The 21,928-nt window shown below is 44.1% G+C and overlaps 1 protein-coding gene across 3 annotated transcripts in view; it reads left to right on the top strand.

Moving 5' to 3' along the window:
• LOC135544554 (collagen alpha-1(XI) chain-like) overlaps window positions 1-21,928 on the top strand; it is a 126,674-nt gene that overhangs the window by 14,318 nt on the left and 90,428 nt on the right. For all 3 annotated transcript variants that reach the window (XM_064972252.1, XM_064972251.1, XM_064972250.1), the window contains exon 2: window positions 21,514-21,681. In XM_064972252.1, the coding sequence (XP_064828324.1) occupies window positions 21,514-21,681 (168 nt within the window). The remainder of the gene's footprint in view (window positions 1-21,513; window positions 21,682-21,928) is intronic.

Raw genomic sequence — 21,928 nt, 5'->3', positions numbered from 1 at the left:
ATGATACTAGGGACGGCAGGGTAGCCTAGTGGTTAGAGTGTTGGACTAGTAACATGAAGGTTGCAAGTTCAAATCCCAGAGCTGACAAGGTACAAATCTGTCGTTCTGCCCCTGAACAGGCAGTTAACCCACTGTTCCTAGGCAGTCATTGAAAATAAGAATTTCTTCTTAACTGACTTGCTTAGTTAAATAATGGAAAAATTAAAATTAAATACTCAAATGTGCTCTATAGCCTACAAATGAACGTGTTAACTTAGGTGCATAGGTTGAGAGACAAATTGGAGAAAATATTTTCTAGAAATATTCTAAAATAAGTTCATATTTTCTAGAAGTAGGCATGGAATAATTGATGAGACAACCCATATTCAAGAATAGCTTAGGAAAATTAAGGTGACAGACAGTGAAACATTCAATACCATTTTGCACTTTTGCCTGCATTTAGCTGATATGGGGTGTAATCATTAGTCCAAACAGTTGCAAAACAACAGTTTCTATTGGACAAAATCAGGTCAAAATCAGGTCCAATAGGTCCATCCCCATTTCGTACCGTTTGTTTCCGTAATTAATTTTTTTTTTGCAACAGAATCGTCAGAATGAATACACCCCTGATCACCCGCATACACAGTGACCAGGCGAAAAAACGTATCCAAGCCAAATCTTCAAACCATAACCGCTAACTGCTACACAGCTTACATATTGTCACCATATTAGCTAACGTCATAACCAACCTAGCTAGCTACTAAAAATAATGCATTAGTAAACCCACAATCTAATCCTTGTGTACAACCACACTGTGCAGCAAGCAGTTTAGCAGTTAGACAGGTGGGCTCCGGTGGCAATACACACAAAAACAAATGTGGGTTTCTCAAGGATTCTTTGGGAAGAGGATTGTTCGATGTGAGTTCACAATGTTTAGAGTTCACAAAAGTGTTCTTTACTCTTTTAGTAATAATTCAAATGTAGGGGAGGCGGCTCATTAGAATATTTTGGGCATAGTTTGCGCACAGCTCTTTTTGTGCAACCGTGAGTGAGTGTCATTCCAATTTATCTAATATGTTGTGTTATGCAATGGCTTGTTGCACATGATTATGGCCAGTGACAGTGTCTTGTGAAAGACTCTGGTATGGCCTTGTGTTACTTGACAATGTTAATAGAACCGTTCTCTATAAATGTTCCTTAAGAACCATAGAAAATGGGTCTACATTGCCCCAAAAAGGGTTGTAAACATAGCAGAACCATTTTTTGGTGCTATTCAGAACCTTATTTAATGGTGCTTTATAGAACCTTAAAAAAATATTAGCACCAAAAAGGGTTCCACTATGGCTACAAACCAAAGAACCCCTATCTGGTACTATTTAGAAAAAATGTTTTCAGTGTGTAGCTGTAGCTTATGCTTTCAGTACTAGATTCCTTCTCTGATCCTTTGATTGGATGGACAACATGTCAATTCATGCTGCAAGAGCTCTGATAGGTTGGAGGACGTCCTCCGGAAGTCATCATAATTACTGTCTAAGTATATGGAAGTATATGGAAGGGGGTAAGAACCATTACCCTCCTAGGTTTTGTATTGAAATCAATGTATCCAGCCTAGAGGAAGATGGAAAATAGCTGTCCGCTGGCCTCACCATTGTGCTACCCTAGAAGGTGCTGTTGAGGCTACCGTAGACCTTTATTGCAAAACAGTAAGTTTTTATCAGTTATTTGGTGACGTTAAAATATTTAGTATCATTTTATCTAAAAATGTACATTTATTTTGATTTATTTTAAGCTCTGGAGCCATTTTATTTATCCACTGCTCTGGAGCCATTCTATTTTTTGCATTATTAGGTCATCAAATGTGCTGGGGGGTTGGGTGATGGTGTTTGGAAAGACTATATGAATGAGAGACAGAGAGACAGACATAAAGAAACAGCCTCTGCTCACTTTGCATCGCTTAGACCCAGGGCAGGGCATCAGCCACACATGAACCTTGCTAACAGAGCCGTTATAGGTGGAACAAAATGAGGTTGAACGACACAGAACGTGTGAATCTCACATCACTGGAGAAGTCAGTTGATTAGCACCCGTAAAACTGATCTAGTTTTTCGAAAGAAAGTATGTTCTGTAAACGATGGTTGATTCCATCCCCGTTTCTGTAAAAAGTCCTGCTAGCGAAGAATGACTGATATGCCGGCGGAGGTAGTTCTCAGGCACAGAGCACAGAGCACAGAGCACAGACGAGTTACGGCGGACATGAGGTGACCTCAGTTAACGCGGACGTCAGTTGTGCTGAGCTATGAGGAGGCTGTACTGCTGTGTTATTATGGCGGGCCCTCCTCCTCTCCTTGTCCTCAGCTCTGCTGCAGAGCCACAGGCCACAGCCACACTCACTTCAGTGATTACTATCGTATAGAGTTGTGGTTGATGTTATGGAAGACATTCTCTGTGCTTTTATTCTCTCTTTCTCTCATCCCCTCTGAGAGTGATATAAAAAGATTTGTATTTATTATGGATCCCCATTAGCCAAGGCAGCAGTTACTCTTCCTGGGGTCCGACAAAATTAAGGCAATACATTTTCACAACAGATTTCACAACATATTAAGTGTGTGACCTCTGGCCCCTACTCTATTACCACATATCTACAACACAAAATCCATGTGTACGTGTGTGTATAGTGGCTTATGTTATCTTGTGTTTGTATGCATGTGTCGGTGCCTATGTTTGTGTTGCTTGAAAGAGTTAGAATGACACTCATTTCCTTTTATCTGCTCTCTCTCGCTTGTCTTTCACATAAATGTTTTCTAGTTCTATCAGTAATTCTGTCTATCTCACTCTCTCTCTCTCTTTCTCTCTATCTTTAAGAGAAAGTGAGGTGAAAGAGGAGTTAGTGTGTTCCTTCTTCACCTGGCAGGTGGGCTCTATGTCTCCTCGCTTAGTTTCAGCCGGTAGTGTCAGGCCAGGACAGGACAACCAATCCCCCCACCCGCTCAAAACTGGGACAGGAAATGGCTGCCATGGAGATAGTGGAAGAGAGTTCCAAAGATTTTTCACAGGGTTTAGAGTAGATCTCCTGGCAAGTTCGGTCTGTGAACAAGTCCGACTGGTCATTAGAGCCCACAGTATGAATAAAATGGTGCCAAAGGGAATGACGGATGTTTTAGGGGCTCCTGGCCAATTATGCTGTTTTGTGCATTTTTTTTGCGTTGATTTGAACTTTTTTTGTACATCATTTTTCCACCATCATTTCCTATCAGAACAGCTATCACTAACCCCAATTTGGACGAGGACTTCTACTTCAATGAGTCGGAGGCGAAAGACATTGATTATGGCCCTAATCCACGACACTCAAGAAGAAGAAGATGAAGGCGCTAATAGAGGCTAGCGCACGGGCACCCGGATGAGACGATGGCAGTGAAGGAATAAATGGCCTCTTCCCTCTGTTCTATTGACTAGTGTGCAATTACTAGAAAATAAACTGGACAAGCTCTGTTTGAGACTATCCTATCAACCGGACATGAACAACTGTAATATAACATGCTTCTCGGAGTCATGGCTGATGTACATCTAACTGTTTTTTCTATGCATAGGTAGTACAGAACGGCAGAGTCCGGTCAGATGGGGGGGGCAGGGGGTGGTTTGTGTCTCTTTATTAACAACAGCTGGTGCGCAATCTCTAATATTAAGGAAGTCTCAAGGTTCTGCTCACCTGAGTTAAAGTACGTCATGATAAGCTGCCAGTTCAACTACTTTTTGTTGTTGTTGTTCCCCTCTAATCAGGGATTGATTTAGACCTGGTACACCAGGTGTGTGTTGTTAATTATCAGGTAGAACAGAAAACCTGCAGGTTCTGGACCTCGTAGGGAAGAAATAGGCAACCCTGTTCCTGGAGTGCCGCAGGCACACTGAGAAACGTAGTTAATTAATAATTTTGGTGATTGCCTAAATTCAAAACACCTGGTCTTCCAGGTCAGTTAAATGATAAAAAATGAAGCACCTGCAGAAGTCCAGGACCAGGGTTGCCTATCCCTGTCATAGGGTAAGAGTTGAGTACCCCTGCTGTAGACAATACTATTTACCAAGAGAGTTTTCATCTGTATTTTTCATAGCTGTATATTTACCACCACAAACTGATGCTGACACTAACACCACACTCAACGAGCTGTATACGGCCATAAGCAAACAAGAAAATGCTTATCCAGAGGTGACGCTTCTAGTGGCCGGTGACTTTAAGGCAGGACAACTGAAATCCGTTTTACCTCATTTCTACCAGTATGTCTGTCACCTGTGCAACTAGAGTGGAAAAAAACTCTAGATCACCTTTACTCCACACACAGAGACGCAATACAAAGATCTACCCTTCCGTCTTCCGTTTGGCAAATTGGGACCATAACTCTATCCTACTGATTCCTGCTTACAAGCAAAAATTCAAACAGGAAGTACTAGTGATGCGCTCAATACGGAAGTGATCCAATGAAGTGGATGCTAAACTACGGGGCTGTTTCGCTAACACAGACTGGAATATGTTCCGGGATTCATCCAATGGCATTGAGGAGTTTACCACATCAGTGACTGACTTCATTAATAAATCCATCGATGACGTTTTCCCCACACTGACCGTACGTACATATCCCAACCAAAAGCCATGGATTACAGGCACTGAGCTAAAGACTAGAGCTGCTGCTTTCAAGGAACAGGACACTAAACTGGATGCTTATAAGAAATCCCGCTGCGCCCTCCGATGAACCATGAAACAGGCAAAGTTTTAATACAGGACTAAGATAGATGCTCGTCGGATGTGGCACTGAAATGTATTTTTTTCAATACATTTTGTAATCTTTAGATATAGTTTTCCACATTTCTAAGGCACTGGCTTGAAATGTAATTTCATGAGTAGTTTTGTTATAATTTTGGTTGTCATGTTGAATATTGATCCATGACTTTGGATAAGTAGGCCACAAAGCCTGTTATAGAACGTATGTATCATTGGCTCAGTGACAGTGCTTTCTGTCAAAACCTTCTGGGTCATTGAGTTCCCTGATGATGACATGGAATTGTGGTTTGTGTCTGTGAATAAAGGTAGGCATTCTACTTTCTACTCGTTCCTGCATTTGAAAGAAAACAGCTCAGGTTCGATTCATCATTTCCTCAAGAAAAGTCAAAGCAATTCACATAATTGTTTCAAAGTGGGTCACTATTGCAACAGCCAGACTGTTGAGATCTAGAAGTGTGATAGCCATTGGAAACTACTGTCTGTTCTGCCGTGTGTGTTTATGTGTATGTATGTTATGTCTTTTGTTAGTTTTACCATGTTAGGATTATTGCACTTTAGCTTATTTTGTTTCTGCTCGGTGTTCGTCTTGTTCATGTCTGTCCAAATTGATGTTGGGAGAGAAGGTTTGTTCTGGAGTTTCGAACGCCGTCTTATTTTGTTGTTAGTCACCCAGCAGTCAACCCTCGGCCCTCAGAAGGAGATCAGCAACGAGAGAGACAGAGGAGGCAAGGGGGCCCCAGGGAGCGGTGAGAAATGGAAAGAGAGAGAGAGAGACAGAGTAAGTGAAAGAGAGACAGAAGAGAGGGAGAGATAAGAGGGACTGAGAGAGTGGTAGACAACGAGAGAAGCATGGAGAGAAAAGACAGAGCGAGAATCGAGAGGTAGAGGGAAGGGGGAAAGAGCATGGAGGAATAATAGTGAGGAGAGAAAGAAAAGAAAAGACGAGGGAATGACAAGTAAGGCCAGACGTCCTAAGAGGGAGCTACAGAAGGTGACGGCAGAAAGAGAGAGAGAGAAAGAGAGAGAGAATGTCTGCGTCTCTCAAGAGTGCCATTTCTTTCCACCCAGTCTCACTGTAAACTGAGAGTTAAAGAATGAGCAGCAAGGCTGAGTCAGATTTTCCATCTTAGTCTGCAACTGAGGAGGGGAAGGAGGGGAGGGGGGGGGGGGGTCCCGGTAGACACTGATTTATCTCTCTCTGGTCTGAGACTCTGGCCACTCAGCGCTTGCTGTGGAGACGATGAAGTAAACCATATGGTATTCCCTCTGCTAAAGCAATAAGGTCAGGGCTAAAGCCCCAGCAGAGTAGACCGAGAAGCACAGGCAAGCGCTCGCACGCACGCACACACACACACACGCACGCACGCACGTGGTGAATGAGCACACACATGCAGGCAGATGGGTACACACGCTCAAACACACTCCTCTAGCTGGAGCTACTCCTGGCTTAGTGTCATTGTGTCTACCTGTGTGCATTTTGAAGTGAACAAACAGCTGTTTTATGCACTGTATCTATAGACACAAATATTTATCATTGTGGTGTCCTGATATTTGTGTTTATACGTTTATGTTGTAATTAAGTATGGGTGCTACAGGAATATTTAGATTTGTTTACATTTAAGCAAGGCTGTGTTTATACAGATTGTTGCTGTCTACTGTTGTAAACCAACTGTTCTGCTTGGTTGGTCATTCTAAAGTTACACTCAACGCAGTTCATGTTGAGTGTGCGAGTGTGTGTGAAGAGTGTGAACAAGAGTGTGTTTTTGTCTCTGTGTGAACTAGTGTGTGTGTGTGTGCGTGCGTGCGTGCGTGTGACTGGAGAATCTTTGTCTGCATTCCCTTCGTTCTTTATCTTGTCTGGTGTTTCCTGTTATTCAAAGTGTGATTGGGAGCTAGCTGGAGTTATTCCCTATAGGAATAAGTTGCCCCGTCACCATATTAATTCAGCCACTTACTTAGACCCGTAATGGGTCTGCGTCCAAATGACCACCCCTCATCACTGTCAAACGCTCCCTGAAACACTGCGAGCAGGCCTTTCTAATCGACCTAGCTGGGGTATCCTGGAATGACATTGACCTCATCCCGTCAGTAGATGATGCCTGGCTATTCTTTAAAAGTGCCTTCCTCACCATCTTAAATAAGCATGCCCCTCTCAAAAAATGTAGAACTAGGAATAGATATAGTCCTTGGTTCACGCCAGACCTGTCTGCCCTTGACCAGCACAAAAACATCCTGTGGCATTCTGCATTAGCATCGAATAGCCCCCGTGATATGCAACTTTTCAGGGAAGTTAGGAACAAATATACACAGGCAGTTAGAAAAGCGAAGGCAAGCTTTTTCAAACAGAAATTTGCATCCTGTAGTACTAACTCAAAAAGTTCTGGGACACTGTAAAGTCCATGGAGAATAAGAGCACCTCCTCCCAGCTGCCCACTGCTCTGAGGCTAGGAAACATTGTCACCACCGATAAATCCGCTATAATTGCGAATTTCAATAAGCATTTCTCTACGGCTGGCCATGCTTTCCACATCGCTACCCCTACCCTGGTTAACAGCCCAGCACCCTCCAGCAACCCGCCAAAGCCCCCACCATTTCTCCTTTACCCAAATCCAGAAGGCCGATGTTCTGAAAGAGCTGCAAAATCTGGACACCTACAAATCAGCCGGGCTAGACAATCTGGACCCTCTTTTTCTAAAATTATCTGCCGAAATGGTTGCAACCTCTATGACTAGCCTGTTCAACCTCTTTTTCGTATCGTCTGAGATTCCCAAAGATTGGAAAGCTGCCGCGGTCATCCCTCTCTTCAAAGGAGGTGTCACTCTAGACCCAAACTGCTACAGACCTATATCTATCCTACCCTGTCTTTCTAAGGTCTTTGAAAGCCAAGTTAACAAACAGATTTACTCACCATTTCGAATACCACCATACCTTCTCCGCTATGCAATCTGGTTTCAGAGCTGGTCATGGGTGCACCTCAGCCACGCTCAAGGTTCTAAACGACATCATAACCGCCATCGATATGAGACATTACTGTGCAGCCGTATTCATCGACCTGGCCAAGGCTTTCGACTCTGTCAATCACAACATTCTTATTGGCAGACTCAACAGCCTTGGTTTCTCAAATGATTGCCTCGCCTGGTTTACCAACTACTTCTCTGATAGAGTTCAGTGTTTCAAATCGGAGGGCCTGTTGTCTGGACCTCTGACAGTCTCTATGGGTGTGCCACAGGGTTCAATTCTCGGGCCGACTCTCTTTTCTGTATACATCAATGATGTTGCTCTTGCTGCTGGTGATTCTCTGATCCACCTCTACGCAGACGACACCATTCTGTATACTTCTGGCCCCTCCTTGGACACTGTGTCAACTAACCTCCAGACGAGCTTCAATGCCATACAACTCTCCTTCCGTGGCCTCCAACTGCTCATAAACGCAAGTAAAACTAAATGCATGCTTTTCAATCGATCGCTGCCCCACCTGCTCGCCCGTCCAGCATCACTACTCTGGACGGCTCTGACTTAGAATACGTGGACAACTACAAATACCTGGGTGTCTGGTTAGACTGTAAACTCTCCTTCCAGACTCACATTAAGCATCTCCAATCCAAAATTAAATCTGGAATCGGCTTCCTATATCGCAACAAAGCATCCTTCACTCATGCTGCCAAACATACCCTCGTAAAACTGACCATCCTACCGATCCTCGACTTCGGTGATGTCATCTATAAAATAGCCTCCAACACTCTACTCAACAAACTGGATGCAGTCTATCACAGTGCCATCCGTTTTGTCACCAAAGCCCCATACACTACCCACCATTGCGACCTGTACGCTCTCGTTGGTTGGCCCTCCCGTCATACTCGTCGCCAAACCTACAGGTTATCCACAAGTCTCTGCTAGGTAAAGCCCCGCCTTATCTCAGCTCACTGGTCACCATAGCAGCACCCACTCGTAGCACGCGCTCCAGCAGGTATATCTCACTGGTCACCCCCAAAGCCAATTCCTCCTTTGGTCGTCTTTCCTTCCACTGGAACGAATTGCAAAAGTCTCTGAAGCTGGAGACTCACTAGCTTTAAGCACCAGCTGTCAGAGCAGTTCACTGCACCTGTACTTAGCCTATCTGTAAACAGCCCATCTATCTACCTACCTCATCCCCATACTGGTATTTATTTATTTTGCTCCTTTGCACCCCAGTATCTCTACCTGCACATTCATCTTCTGCCGATCTACCATTCCAGTGTTTAATTGCTATATTGTAATTACTTCGCCACCATGGCCTATTTATTTCCTTAACTTACCTCATTTGCAATCACTGTATATAGACGTTTTGTTTTCTTTTGTTCTACTGTATTATTGACTGTATGTTTTGTTTATTCCATGTGTAACTCTGTGTTGTTGTATGTGTCGAATTGCTACGCTTTATCTTGGCCAGGTCGCAGTTGCAAATGAGAACTTGTTCTCAACTAGCCTACATGGTTAAATAAAGGTGAAATTCTGGTCAATATAATGAATAGTCTGTGGTCACAGACGATAACAGAAATGTGTTAGTCACACATGATATCTCAATTGGCCCAAGGGGAGTGGGAACCTCCATCATTCGTGGGGGATGACATGTTTACCATTGCCTTGTTTATGTTATGCGTGTTTCTGTTTCATGTTAAAATTGTTTTGGTGAGCGTGTGCGATGTGAAACAAAGAAACAGAGACAGAAAGCGAGGGAGAGGGTAGCTAACACAACAGGGATCGGTTCAGAGGTATGCAAATGGTCAGTAAAATTAGGCAGATTGCTGTAATGCACAATGGGTTCAATGTAGCTGACGTTAGTGTATGTGAGCAGGGGTGAGAGAGTGTGAGCCTGTCATTGGGTCTATGTGGTGGGCCGTAATGGGTGTAATGTAGCTGAGATTAGTGTGTGTGTGCACATGCGCGCACGTGTGTGTGTGAGTGTAAGCTTGAGTGTATGCGGGCGTATGTGCGTGCGTGTGTGTCCTGTCAGTGTGTCTATGTAGACGGCTGTAATGGGTGTTATGTAGTGGATGTAATGACCGCAGGCTAATCTTAGGCGCGAGTCATATGATTACCAAGCCAACACCCTCAGGTCACTGCTGATCACTACCTGTCAGTCGGGAGGGCAGCTGAGTGTTTTTTTTATGCTTGTGTGTGTGTGTTTGAGCACGTGTGTGTTTTTGCATGTTTGTACGTGTGTGTCTGTGTTTTGAGGGTTAATTAAACACGAGTCGAAATATCCTGATGTACTATGTGTCAAATCAGTCCTTTTCCCTTATAAGGCTCAGTGTCTAGATCTACATGTCTAGATCTACACTACTGGCATCCGTTCCAGTTGGGTAACAGTTTGATAAGAGTTGGATAGGAGTTGATATCCAAATAGCCCCCAACCATCCGCCCGCCCGCCCGCCGTCCTTCCCCATCTAGGATGCTGCGCTGTAGGAGGGGGAAGTTCAGTTTCCCACTCTGCCCTGGTTGTTTTCGCTGCCCTGGTTTCTAGGCGACGGGCAGACAGACGGACAGACAGGCGGGTGGACGGAGGGTCAGACACAGAGACAGACTCCACGCTGCTGCTAATTGCTCTTTGTCCTCAGTGCGAGGTCAAGCATGTGCCTCACTGCCTGCAGCCTGGTTCAACCAGCCTGCAGGAGAAGGGAGGGGAGAACGTGGCTTCGTCCTATGTGGTACCCTATTCCCTATTTAGTGCACTACTTTTGAGCAGGGCTCATAGGGCTGGTCAAAAGTAGTGCACTATTTAGGGAACAGGGTGCCGTTTGGGACGTTAACCCGTGCAAGAAAGAAGAATGTTAATCCTGATTCCCGCTCTGTAGAGAACTCACCCTGATTTACTGGACCTGTTGCCTGCTGCCTGGCCTGCTCCCCCAGCAGGGAATGAGACGGTCCACATTGAATGGACTAGAGTCACTCTGAATGGACTTTGGTGTGTGTGTGGTGGGGAGGTCGTTGCATGTGTGTGTGTGTGTGTGTGTTTGTGTGTGTGAGGAGATGTGGTGAAACGAGGAGCACCCAGCAGAAATCAGAGAAAGAAAGAAACGGAGACGCAAAGAGATCAAGGAAGGGAGGCCAAGAGAAGGAGGGAGAGAGCGAGGGAGCCGAGAAGGGTTGTCAACCACACCAAGCCCTCTTCCCTCTTCTCAGTGAACGGTGTGAAGAAATGTGACGTTATTTCTCTCATGTTAATTAATTTTCACTTGCAGTTATTTCATGAGCTAATTATCCCTTGCAGTGCTGCTAGGGTACCTCCCTAAGCCAGCCCATGTCTGGCAAAACAGATCTATCAAAATGTCCAACAAAAATGGTCTCTTCACACACGCTACTCATACAGTACCATGAAGGGTTTCTTTGAAGTGACTAATAAGAGAGTGTGAGTAGATGGACAGACAGCACCCAGCAACGAGTTCAATATCAGCCTTTGGGAACTGAAGACACAGTAAAAGGACAGGGGGAGAGGAGGAGAGAGGGAGAGGAAAGAAAGGGGGAGATAGGGGAAGAGAGGAGAAAGGGAGAGAGGGTAGTTGCCTCAGTCACATCCCTCTGATATCATACTGCCTCTTCAACAGATGGTGATGTACCATAAGGGTCTGATCAGGAGTCTCGGAGGTTTTCTAATAATTCCATTCAAGTAGGTTTTTCTCTCCTGTAAGCTCAATGCGCACATTGCACAGTATCTGTAGAGATGAATCAGATCAAGCCTGAACTGTGTGATGTCGTAGGGAGTTGTAGTTTCCAACACGCCAATATTCTACATAGTTTAGCGCAGAAAACGTGTTAATTAACTACAACAGTTGACCGGCCGGTCTGTGTGTTTCTTTTACACCTGCTATGTTAGGTTAGTGTAGGGCAGACAGAGAGAGAGGAGACAGAGGAATGGGTAATTTGAGCGCTATAGAGAACAGTTGCTTCATAGGTATCTCTACCAGAAAATACATGCTCTAAGTCACGTGTCAAACTCATTCCACGGATGGCCGAGTGTCTGTGTGTTTTCGCTCCACCCTTGTACTTGATTGATGAATTAAGGTCACTAATTAGTAAGGAACTCCCCTCACCTAGTTGTCTAGGTCTTAATTGAAAGGAAAAAACAAAAACCTGCAGACACTGAGCTCTTCTTGGAATGAGTTAGACACCTCCTGAAGTGATTGATAGTTTGTGTTCCAGACTGCCCTACTCTGTGGTGTTTCTTTGTGGCAACTGTAGCCATGACCCAGTGGTCGGTTTGATGGTTGCAAAGCCATTCTGCATCCAACTTTCTGTGGTTGTGATGGTGTTGACAGGGCATTAGCACATTCTCAATTCACCTCATTTGTTTAAGAGCATATTGAATAATGACAGCTCTATCGAGTTCTTTGGTCGCAGAGTAAGACATCCCTGGACCCTGCCCGGCCCCAGTCAATTTCACACACAAACAGCACCTCTCTCTCTCGCCTCTATGGGAGGTGTGGGCTGCGGTCAGCCTGTGTTTACCAAGGGAAACGCTCTGGCCCTAGCTTCGGTTGGGGGTCCATCGTGTTGCTCCCTCGAGCGAGCCGTCACGCTAAGTAGATAAACACTTCAGCTTAATGAGGTGTGATTGACAGCCATACCCGTGTGTTGGGTGTAGTTTACTGCTACCTCAGGAGGGTCGGAGGAAGGTGAGGCAAACGTGACCGGAGTTTGGGTGTGTGTGTGTTTGCCGAACTTGAGTTTTTACCACTGCTGTTGAATTGGCCTAAACACACATCTGCACGCAGAAAACACGTGCACACACGTATGGGACAGATGTGAGGAAAAACTTCTATTCGATTTCATTTAAAGTCATAAAGGTTAAGCTATTTTAGCCATTGATTGTCATCAATTAGATCAACGAGAACCGATTCCTCAATGTGCACCACATTCCAGATATGACACGTTGTCTCGTTCACATCCTGTGTACAAGACACAGGTTTGACTGATCAGACCCAGGCAGCAGCAGAGCACATTACATGTTTCACCATACAAGGTGTTTTAGCAGACAGGGCTTGTGTCAGTGGAACTAACATTTCTGCCTACTGAAAAAAACATGTTTCTGTATGTAGGGTTTTTACTCTCTGGACAGAAGGAGATGTTAAGTCACCCACCTTCCCTCTCCCTCCTGCCCAGTAAGCAGCTAATTGCCCCTCTCCCCCTCCCAGTAGTGGTAGGAGGGTAGGACACCCCATCCTGCCTTACCACAATGTAATGATGAGAATACCTCTATCACAGGGACTCATCGGGGCATCAGAGCAAGGCAGAAAATAACCATCCGGAAGGAGAGGAAATTAAGAAAAGACGAGGAGAGATTTGTGAAAGGAGTAGACGACTGGATAGAGGGAGAGGAAAAGGGGAGATTACGGGCAGAGGGGAAAGAGAGAGGGTATCCTGATCCTCCCCAAAAGCTGCTGATTTGTATCGGATTAGTTTGTGTCAGAGAGGATTAGCAAAACCAACAGGCCTCCGCAGGGGTCATGACATGGTTAGCGTCGGCTGGCTGATCGCAACCAAACTTCCTCCTCCCCTTCCTCCTCGTTTTCATCTCCAAGCACTGCTCGATGACTTACGCAACAATGTATTCTTTTACATCATGACTATAGTTCACATGATATGCCACAGCTCTGTTGGGTAGCCTAAATCTGAAATGATACCCTGGCTTCAATTAAGGCTGCGACCATACCAGTATCGCAATATTTATTTTCCCATGGCAAAAATTTGAACACGAAGCAGACCAAACTGTCCTTTAAAAATCTGCTGTAAGTAAAATATTGTGTGCTACAGCTTGGAGAATAAATGAATGGGACTCTGGATGACACTATATTGATGTTTGTTTCCAACATAAGATCTGTTTTCCTGAACAAGTTTTCCGTTTTCTTTCCTTGCCGTGATACACCGGGTTAGCTGACAACCTCATGAAAACGATGCGCATGCTTCAGTGGGGCAGAAGTCTCTGTGTTGTTGTGATACTGGATGGCCAGATAGCTAGCAACTATGACAATGAGCTGCCGTGTGGGGAATCGTAGGTGGCTCGTTTCAGCTAGTTTTATCTTGTTCTTGATAGCATGTCTTGTTTTGAGTTGTTGTGACTAATGTCACGTCTATGGTAATATGACTACAATTCACCAGCTAGGTAACCAACAACTGTAGCAATGCATTTGAGAAACAAGTGCTCATTCCGCAAAGTGTATTTATATTGTGAATAAACACTGGAGGCTAAATATGTTTGACATGTTGTCATCAATCTAAGCCAACCCAGTCTGTTTTGCCCCACAGTTGCCCCATAGTATACACTAACGAGTATCGTGATACTGGCATCAACCCTGCCCCATTTTCTATATAGCCTACATTACTTTTGATCAGAACCCTATGTGACCCGTGGTGCCCTATACTGTAGGGAATAGGGTGTCATTTCAGACATTATTTAATGACTTAGACTTATATGCTACGGTACCATAGTGCTACTGAGGTAGTCCGATGGCTAGTTGGTCTCTCCAATGGAGCCAGTCACACTTTTTCTCTAAAGTAATTGCAGTCATCAGCTAATTGCTGCTGTCAGTGTGAAATGTTGTGGCTGTTTGCTAAGTATAGAGCTGTTAGCTAACTGCAGCTGTTAGCTAATTCCCCAATTGCCAATGGAAGCTTGTACTAGCTGTTTGCTCATTGTAGTTATTTAGTCTGTAGAGTAGACACACTCCTGCCTGTAAAATTGAGTGAAAGGAGAGCCAACCCTCCACAATATTTTCAACCTCGACCCTGCCTAGCTAAGCCTAACAGACAGACACATACTTCTATGTTCAGGGGGTGTAGATATAACCATGTTAAATGGCTATGGCTTCTGGAACTGCAGAGTGGAGTTGGACGGGACCTTTAATAAGTATATCGGTTATTTATTGATTTGGTATCTTGTAGGAATGGGACGATAACCAGTATCGCGATACTCGTTAGTTACGTGGCAAGGAAACCAAACGCAAAGCGAATTTACCTCCTTTAAGGGAAACAGACCTAATGTCGGAAACAAACATCGTTATGTTGTCATCCAGAGTAACATTTATTTATTTTCCAAGCTGTAGAACATCATATTTTTTTACAAACAGCAGGTTTTTAAAGGACCAAAGAGTTTGACCTGCTTTGTTTTCTCTGTATTGTCCCAGATAGTATCTTGTAATTGGAGACTATAGACAACCCTATGAAGTTGTAGTGCCGATGCTGGGCTAGAGGAACCTATAGCTAGCTCAGTTGTGGTAAAAGTGTGTGGGGGGGGAGTTGAACTCTTTGACTACCATATTCACATGACGCCTAGCAGCAGGAAGTGTGTTGGATTATGTCCTTATATGGATGTGGGGAGCCCTGGATCGGCAGTGGAGTCAGTCTGAATGAATGGTGGCTGTCTGAGGACTAAACAGAGACAGGGAGGAGAGGGGAATGGAGGATATGGCTAGAAGACAAACGACAGACTAAGACACCCGACATTTACCAGACACTTAATTACTGTAAAACACGCTGGCATAACGTTGGCTAGAAGAAAGTATAGACATCATAGTGTGACTCAGTGGATTTGAATGTATTCTGCTACGTATCTCCTACTACAAGGTCCTAAGTGATTTGATGGGGCGAGCTTATACAGAAGTTCCTACCTCAAGGTTACCCTATACCTAACACAAGGTCCGAGGTGATTTTTGGGTGTTTAACCTAAGCCTGTTGTTACTATGAGAGCTCAGTGGGTTTGGGTGTTTAACCTAAGCCTGTTGTTACTATGAGAGCTCAGTGGGTTTGGGTGTTTAACCTAAGCCTGTTGTTACTATGAGAGCTCAGTGGGTTTGGGTGTTTAACCTAAGCCTGTTGTTACTATGAGAGCTCAGTGGGTTTGGGTGTTTAACCTAAGCCTGTTGTTACTATGAGAGCTCAGTGGGTTTGGGTGTTTAACCTAAGCCTGTTGTTACTATGAGAGCTCAGTGGGTTTGGGTGTTTAACCTAAGCCTGTTGTTACTATGAGAGCTCAGTGGGTTTGGGTGTTTAACCTAAGCCTGTTGTTACTATGAGAGCTCAGTGGGTTTGGGTGTTTAACCTAAGCCTGTTGTTACTATGAGAGCTCAGTGGGTTTGGGTGTTTAACCTAAGCCTGTTGTTACTATGAGAGCTCAGTGGGTTTGGGTGTTTAACCTAAGCCTGTTGTTACTATGAGAGCTCAGTGGGTTTGGGTGTTAACCTAAGCCTGTTGTTACTATGAGAGCTCAGTGGGTTTGGGTGTTTAACCTAAGCCTGTTGTTACTATGAGAGCTCAGTGGGTTTGGGTGTTTAACCTAAGCCTGTTGTTACTATGAGAGCTCAGTGGGTTTGGGTGTTTAACCTAAGCCTGTTGTTACTATGAGAGCTCAGTGGGTTTGGGTGTTTAACCTAAGCCTGTTGTTACTATGAGAGCTCAGTGGGTTTGGGTGTTTAACCTAAGCCTGTTGTTACTATGAGAGCTCAGTGGGTTTGGGTGTTTTCAGACGGTCGTTTCTGTTCACATCAAGTTAGACTTGAGGGTTATAGACAGACGCCACTGTGTTCAGCCACTGTGTAATCAGGAGAGAGAGGGATGCCTGGAAGATATTGAGTTAGGTGGGGTTTCATGATGATGAACGAAGGAACGTCTAGGAGTGTGTGAGTGGTCACATTGACATATTTTGCTATGTTTCAGACAACTTTCTACTCTATGTTTCATGTTTTTTTTTCACTTATAGAAAGAGACTATGGTTTGGTGTGTGCCCGCACATGTGTAAACTATGTAAGTGAGTGCATGTGTGTCTATGTGTGTGACAGTTCTGTCTTGATGTGATGCCCAGTGGCCCTAGCAATCTCTCAGTGTTCTTCTGTGGTGGCTGTCGTGAGGTTTCATCCCTCTCCACCTCCGCCCATAAAGGCCTCCTCCCATGGACCTTGTGGCTGTGGGTTTCCCGGGAGACCGACGGGCTCTGGGCTGTTGGCAGGTTGAAGATTAACAGTGTGGTGGTATGTGATTGACAGGGAGCAGTATGAGAATGGCAGGCAGCATTCCCAAATTGCCCTAGAGAAAAGGTAGAGCAGGTTTAGGCGTTCACAGAGTATTCTATTCTTGTAGATACAGTATGTCCTCTGGAGACTCATGTGGATAGGATTTCAGAGGTATTGTCTCTCAAAATAGTGTTGTTTTACACATTTTTTTGACTAGTGTTGATGTAAGTTTATGTTTCACTTCATTTTGACAGGGGGGAACTATCCGACCGTAGTAGAGGTCTTTTAGACGAGCTATCACGTTTCAGTCAGTCAGCAATGCCAGTGATAGTCATTCTCTATCGGGGCTGAGGCAAAAGTGTGACACTAATCAGCCCCCCCCCAGCTGATAGAGGAAACAAGGGAAGGGTTTGGATAATGAGGGAGAGAGACAACTTAAGAAAATGAACAACAATGACAAATGGTTTGATGAATAATGAAAAAAAACCTAAGAAAGAAATTGAGAAACCTATCCAACCCAAAACATAGTGACCCAGAAAACCTAAGCCTTCACTATGGTGAGTCACTAAAACAATACAGAAATACACTACAGAAAAAGAAGGAAGAACACGTAAAAAATATTTTTGGCTTTTTAACAAAGAATAAACAGAAAAAAACATATACACGATGAAATACAAATATTTGAATCAACTATTAAAGACCAGAACCCACTGGATTTTCCAATTACATTGAATGAACTACAGGACAAAATACAAACCCTCCAACCCAAAAAGGTCTGTGGGGTTGATGGTATCCTAAATTAAATATACAGACCACACATTCCAATTGTATATACTCTTTAACATCATCCTCAGCTCTGGCATCTTCCCTAATATTTGGAACCAAGGACTGATCACCCCAATCCACAAAGGTAGAGACAAATTTGACCCCATTAACTACCGGGGGATATGCGTCAACAGCAACCTTGGGAAAATCCTCTGTGTTATCATTAACAGCAGACTCGTACGTTTCCTCAGCAAAACAATGCATTGAGCAAATGTCAAATTGGATTTTTACAACATGACCGTACGACAGACCACATATTTACCCTGCACACCCTAATTGACAAACAAACAAACCATAAAAAAGGCAAAGTCTTCTCATGCTTTTGATTTCAAAAAAGCTTTCGACTCAATTTGGCATGAGGGTCTGCTATACAAATTGATGGAAACTGGTGTTGGGGGAAAAAGATATCACATAAATTGGCAAGAAACACACACATTTCTTTCTACAGGGCCGGGGTGTGAGGCAGGGATGCAGCTTAAGCCCCACCCTATTCAACATATATATCAACAAATTGGCAAGGGCACTAGAACAGTCTGTGGCACCCAGCCTCACCGTGATAGAATTTGAAGCCAAATGTCTACTGTTTGCTGATGATCTGGTGCTTCTGTCCCCAGACAAGGAGGGCCTACAGCAGCACCTAGATCTTCTGCACAGATTCTGTCAGACCTGGGCCCTGACAGTAAATGTCAGTAAGACAAAACTAATGGTGTTCCAAAAAAGGTCCAGTTGCTAGGACCACAAATATAAATTCCACAGGTAACTTCCACAAAGCTATGGATGATCTGAGAGACAAGGCAAGAAGGGCCTTCTATGCCATCAAAAGGAACATAAAATTCATCATACGAATTAGGATCTGGCAAAACAATTACTGAATCAGTTATAGAACCCTTGCATTTATGGTTGTGAGGTCTGGTCTTCACTAACCAAGAATTCACAAAATGGGACAAACGCCAAATTGAGACTGCATGCAGAATTCTACAAATATATTTACAAAGAAACCTGAGCAGACAAGATTGCTATTTGGCCCTAAACAGAGAGTACACAGTGACAGAATACCTGTCCACTGTGACTGACCCAAAATTAAGGAAATCTATGACTATGTACAGACTCAGTGAGCATAGCCTTGCTATTGAGAAAGGCCGCCGAAGTCAGACCTGGGAAGAGAAGACAGACTATGTGCACACTGCCCACCAAATGAGGTGGAAACTGAGCTACCCTTCCTAACCTCCTGCCAAAATGTATGACCATATTAGAGACACATATTTCCCTCAGATTACACAGACCCACAAAGAATTTGAAACAAAATCCAATTTTGATAAACTCCCATATGTATTGGGTGAAATACCACAGTGAGCAGTCACAGCAGCAAGTTTTGTGACCTTTTGTGACCTTTTGAATTGAGAGACAGCAGGAGAGAAAGAGAGAGCGAGAGAGAGTTGGATAGGGAATCACCACATAGTTCGCATTCTTTCATCTGACTCCATTCCAACTTATTTTCCTCTTCGTGATCAGCACACACCCATATGAAAGAGCTCTCTCTCTCTCTTTCTGTGTTTATACCGTATGTATCGGTCTGCGTTTTGACCTACCGTGAGTGTCGTTAGGTGTGTTTACATGTATGTGTGTGGGATGATTGTTCGTGCTGCATGTGATATGGGTCAGATGCCTATCCAGATTCAGATATTGTAAGAGCTCACATTTTCAAAGCTTTCTGGAGCTAGCTGACAGTGATGCAATGATATCATCAGCGGTAGAGGATGTGGAAGTTATGAAGGAAATGATTCCCCCTACAGCTGTGGAGGACGGTGATCGATGGTCATGTGTTTCTGTAGTCTGTTTGAATCTGGAATTTTGTTAAGAGCTGGAGTAGTTTATTTTGATTGATCTGTACTGCATGTGAGAGCCCTGTGTAATGACCTCCAGCTGGAGTCTGTTGTGGAGCTCCCTCCCTCCATCCTTTCCACCCTCTCTCAGATGGTCGGGGCTATTGAAAGCTACACTCTGAACAGGCTGATTAAGTGTCTGTGGTCCTGTCTGACCGGACACCCGATCCTCTCTGTTTTTACCTGTGTGTGTGCGCGTACATATTTAAAGAGAGCTTTTCTCAGCCTTGCTGGAGTGGGTTCATCAGAACACAATAACGCAAACACAGCGCCAGAGAATGCGTGCTTTTGTCTTTGTTTTGGTTCTTAAAACCTTGCAATGAACGGTTCCTTCTATTGTTTTACTACCTTCAAATCTCCTCCATGTTGTATTGACCACCCTGCACCCCTCACTTAGACCCGATGTGGTCCCTTTATGGGCCCATCCCTTCTCCTGTCTCCAGACCTTCAGTGTGACTCTTGCTCTGAGTAGTACTGGGCCTATGCTCCATGCTCTGGGCAGCAGCCTTGAGGCAGAGACCATTGCAGCTTCAGTACACTGTCAACTAATTATTTGTTCATTTCATTCTACCAAAATATTTAAGGAAGTATTTTAAGTGATTTAATTTACTAAACATTTGATCCGATTTCTCTGCACTTAATCATTTTAAGTTCTTGCAACAACTTGCCATGTGGCTTTGTTTTTAGATGATTGTGGGTAACTCAACAATTTCTTACTTTATGATTATTTTACATAACGTTGTATGCATGTTTGAAGAAAGAAAAGCCGATTTCTATATTCGTATTAAGCAGCTTGTTGTAACCAAGAGGTGTAATGGCTCATGACGAAAGGCTATCGAACCCGTCAAACACATTGATGTTCAATGATGAGACGACCCCTTCCCACTGCCGCTATTCTTAATGACAGAGGCAAATGCAACACCCTGTAGCGCTTGCTGTTTGACCCCGTTACTGCTGGTGGACTGGGCACTGTGCTCAACAAAGTGGGTTCAAATTGTGTATGATCAAATACATTGCTCATGTTGAACATGAAATGTTTGTGGAACACTTATATTTTGGGTTTACTAAATAATTGTGTAACTTCAACTCATATTGAATCATATTATCTCGAAATCCGTCACATTTTTATGGCTTGTATTAATTCCCTGGACTTTATTTGTGTAAATTCAAACGACTTGTTCAAGTTTTTTTACTCAATAGGACATCACATTTACTCAATGATGTTGTGTAAATGTGTTGCCTTCATTTTATTAAGTAGATGGAACACTTAATTTCTTACAGTGTGGCATCTGTCCGACACAGCTGTTTGTTCTGGGCTTGTTGGGGTTATTTTGGCCAGCATGCGTAAGGTCACGGGTTCAACCAAAATGTCACACCCTGTCCTGACACAACCGTGCTGCTCCTGCTCCTGCACCTTTACTACCCCTGCAGTGCTCCGGAGGAAACCCCACGGCCCTGCCTGAGAGTGTGCTAATTGCATGTTTGTGGGAAGGAAGCGGGAGACAGCTGCAGCTTTAGTGTGTGGTGGATGAATGGATGGAGAGATGAACTCTGTCATGGCTCTAGTGGGTCATTGCATCCACACAATTGGCATAGAAGTTGCCTTTATCCCTTATTCAAGTACGGATTTTTTAAACCCCCCAATGGTTAAGATTTGGAAATTGGGCACATGAATCTGATCCTAGATCTGTGGTTAGAGTGTAGAACACACTCTCACCGTTTAGGGTGTTTATATAACTGTTCCCCTGTCTCGTCAGTGAGAGAATAGGGGTCAGAGGGGACTGGATAGAAAGAAGGGGTCTGGAGTGCACCTACTGTACTTTTTAAGCAGGTACCAGCTAATGGCTAGTGAAAGGAGGATCTGTTTATCTGTCTACAGCCTGAATAATTGGTTTACTTGGAATGGATACTGACAGTCTCTCCTGTTGTGGGGGGCTTTTAACACTGTGGGTGGCTTGGATTTGTGCTGTGGTATACTTTATTGTGATTATTGAGAGATGTGAGTCTGAATTTGAAATGAGTGTCTTTATATGAGTCCAACCTACAATCTGTCTCTCCCTCTTTCCCTCTGTAGTGGAGCCAGCGGACCTCTTGAAGATTTTAGATTTTCCCAGTTTACCTGACGGCGTTACGAAAACGACAGGTTTCTGCGCGCATAGGAAGTCAACAAAAGGAGCCGATGTGGCCTACAGAGTATCCAAAGAAGCCCAGCTCAGCGCCCCCACCAAACAACTGTACCCTGGTAAGTACCTGACCATGACCATTCACTAATTGGTTGAACTCCTTTGACCTTTGAACTGAAATGATACCTGTTTCTTTCTTTCATGTCTTCCTCACTATCCCCTCCGATCGTCCCGTCCCTCTACTATCCCAATGTACAGATGACCTTGTTCACTGAAATATCATCTCATGCTTGTTAGTGGGATGCCAAAGATACTACCTAGCTAAGTTTGATCCTATTGGCTGCTCGTGGCCTCTTCCCTACCTTT

The sequence above is a fragment of the Oncorhynchus masou genome, chromosome 8 (assembly GCF_036934945.1).
Source record: "Oncorhynchus masou masou isolate Uvic2021 chromosome 8, UVic_Omas_1.1, whole genome shotgun sequence".
NCBI lineage: Eukaryota > Metazoa > Chordata > Actinopteri > Salmoniformes > Salmonidae > Oncorhynchus > Oncorhynchus masou.
Note: the sequence above shows the minus strand (reverse complement) of the source record. Positions and strands in the feature narration are given on the sequence as shown.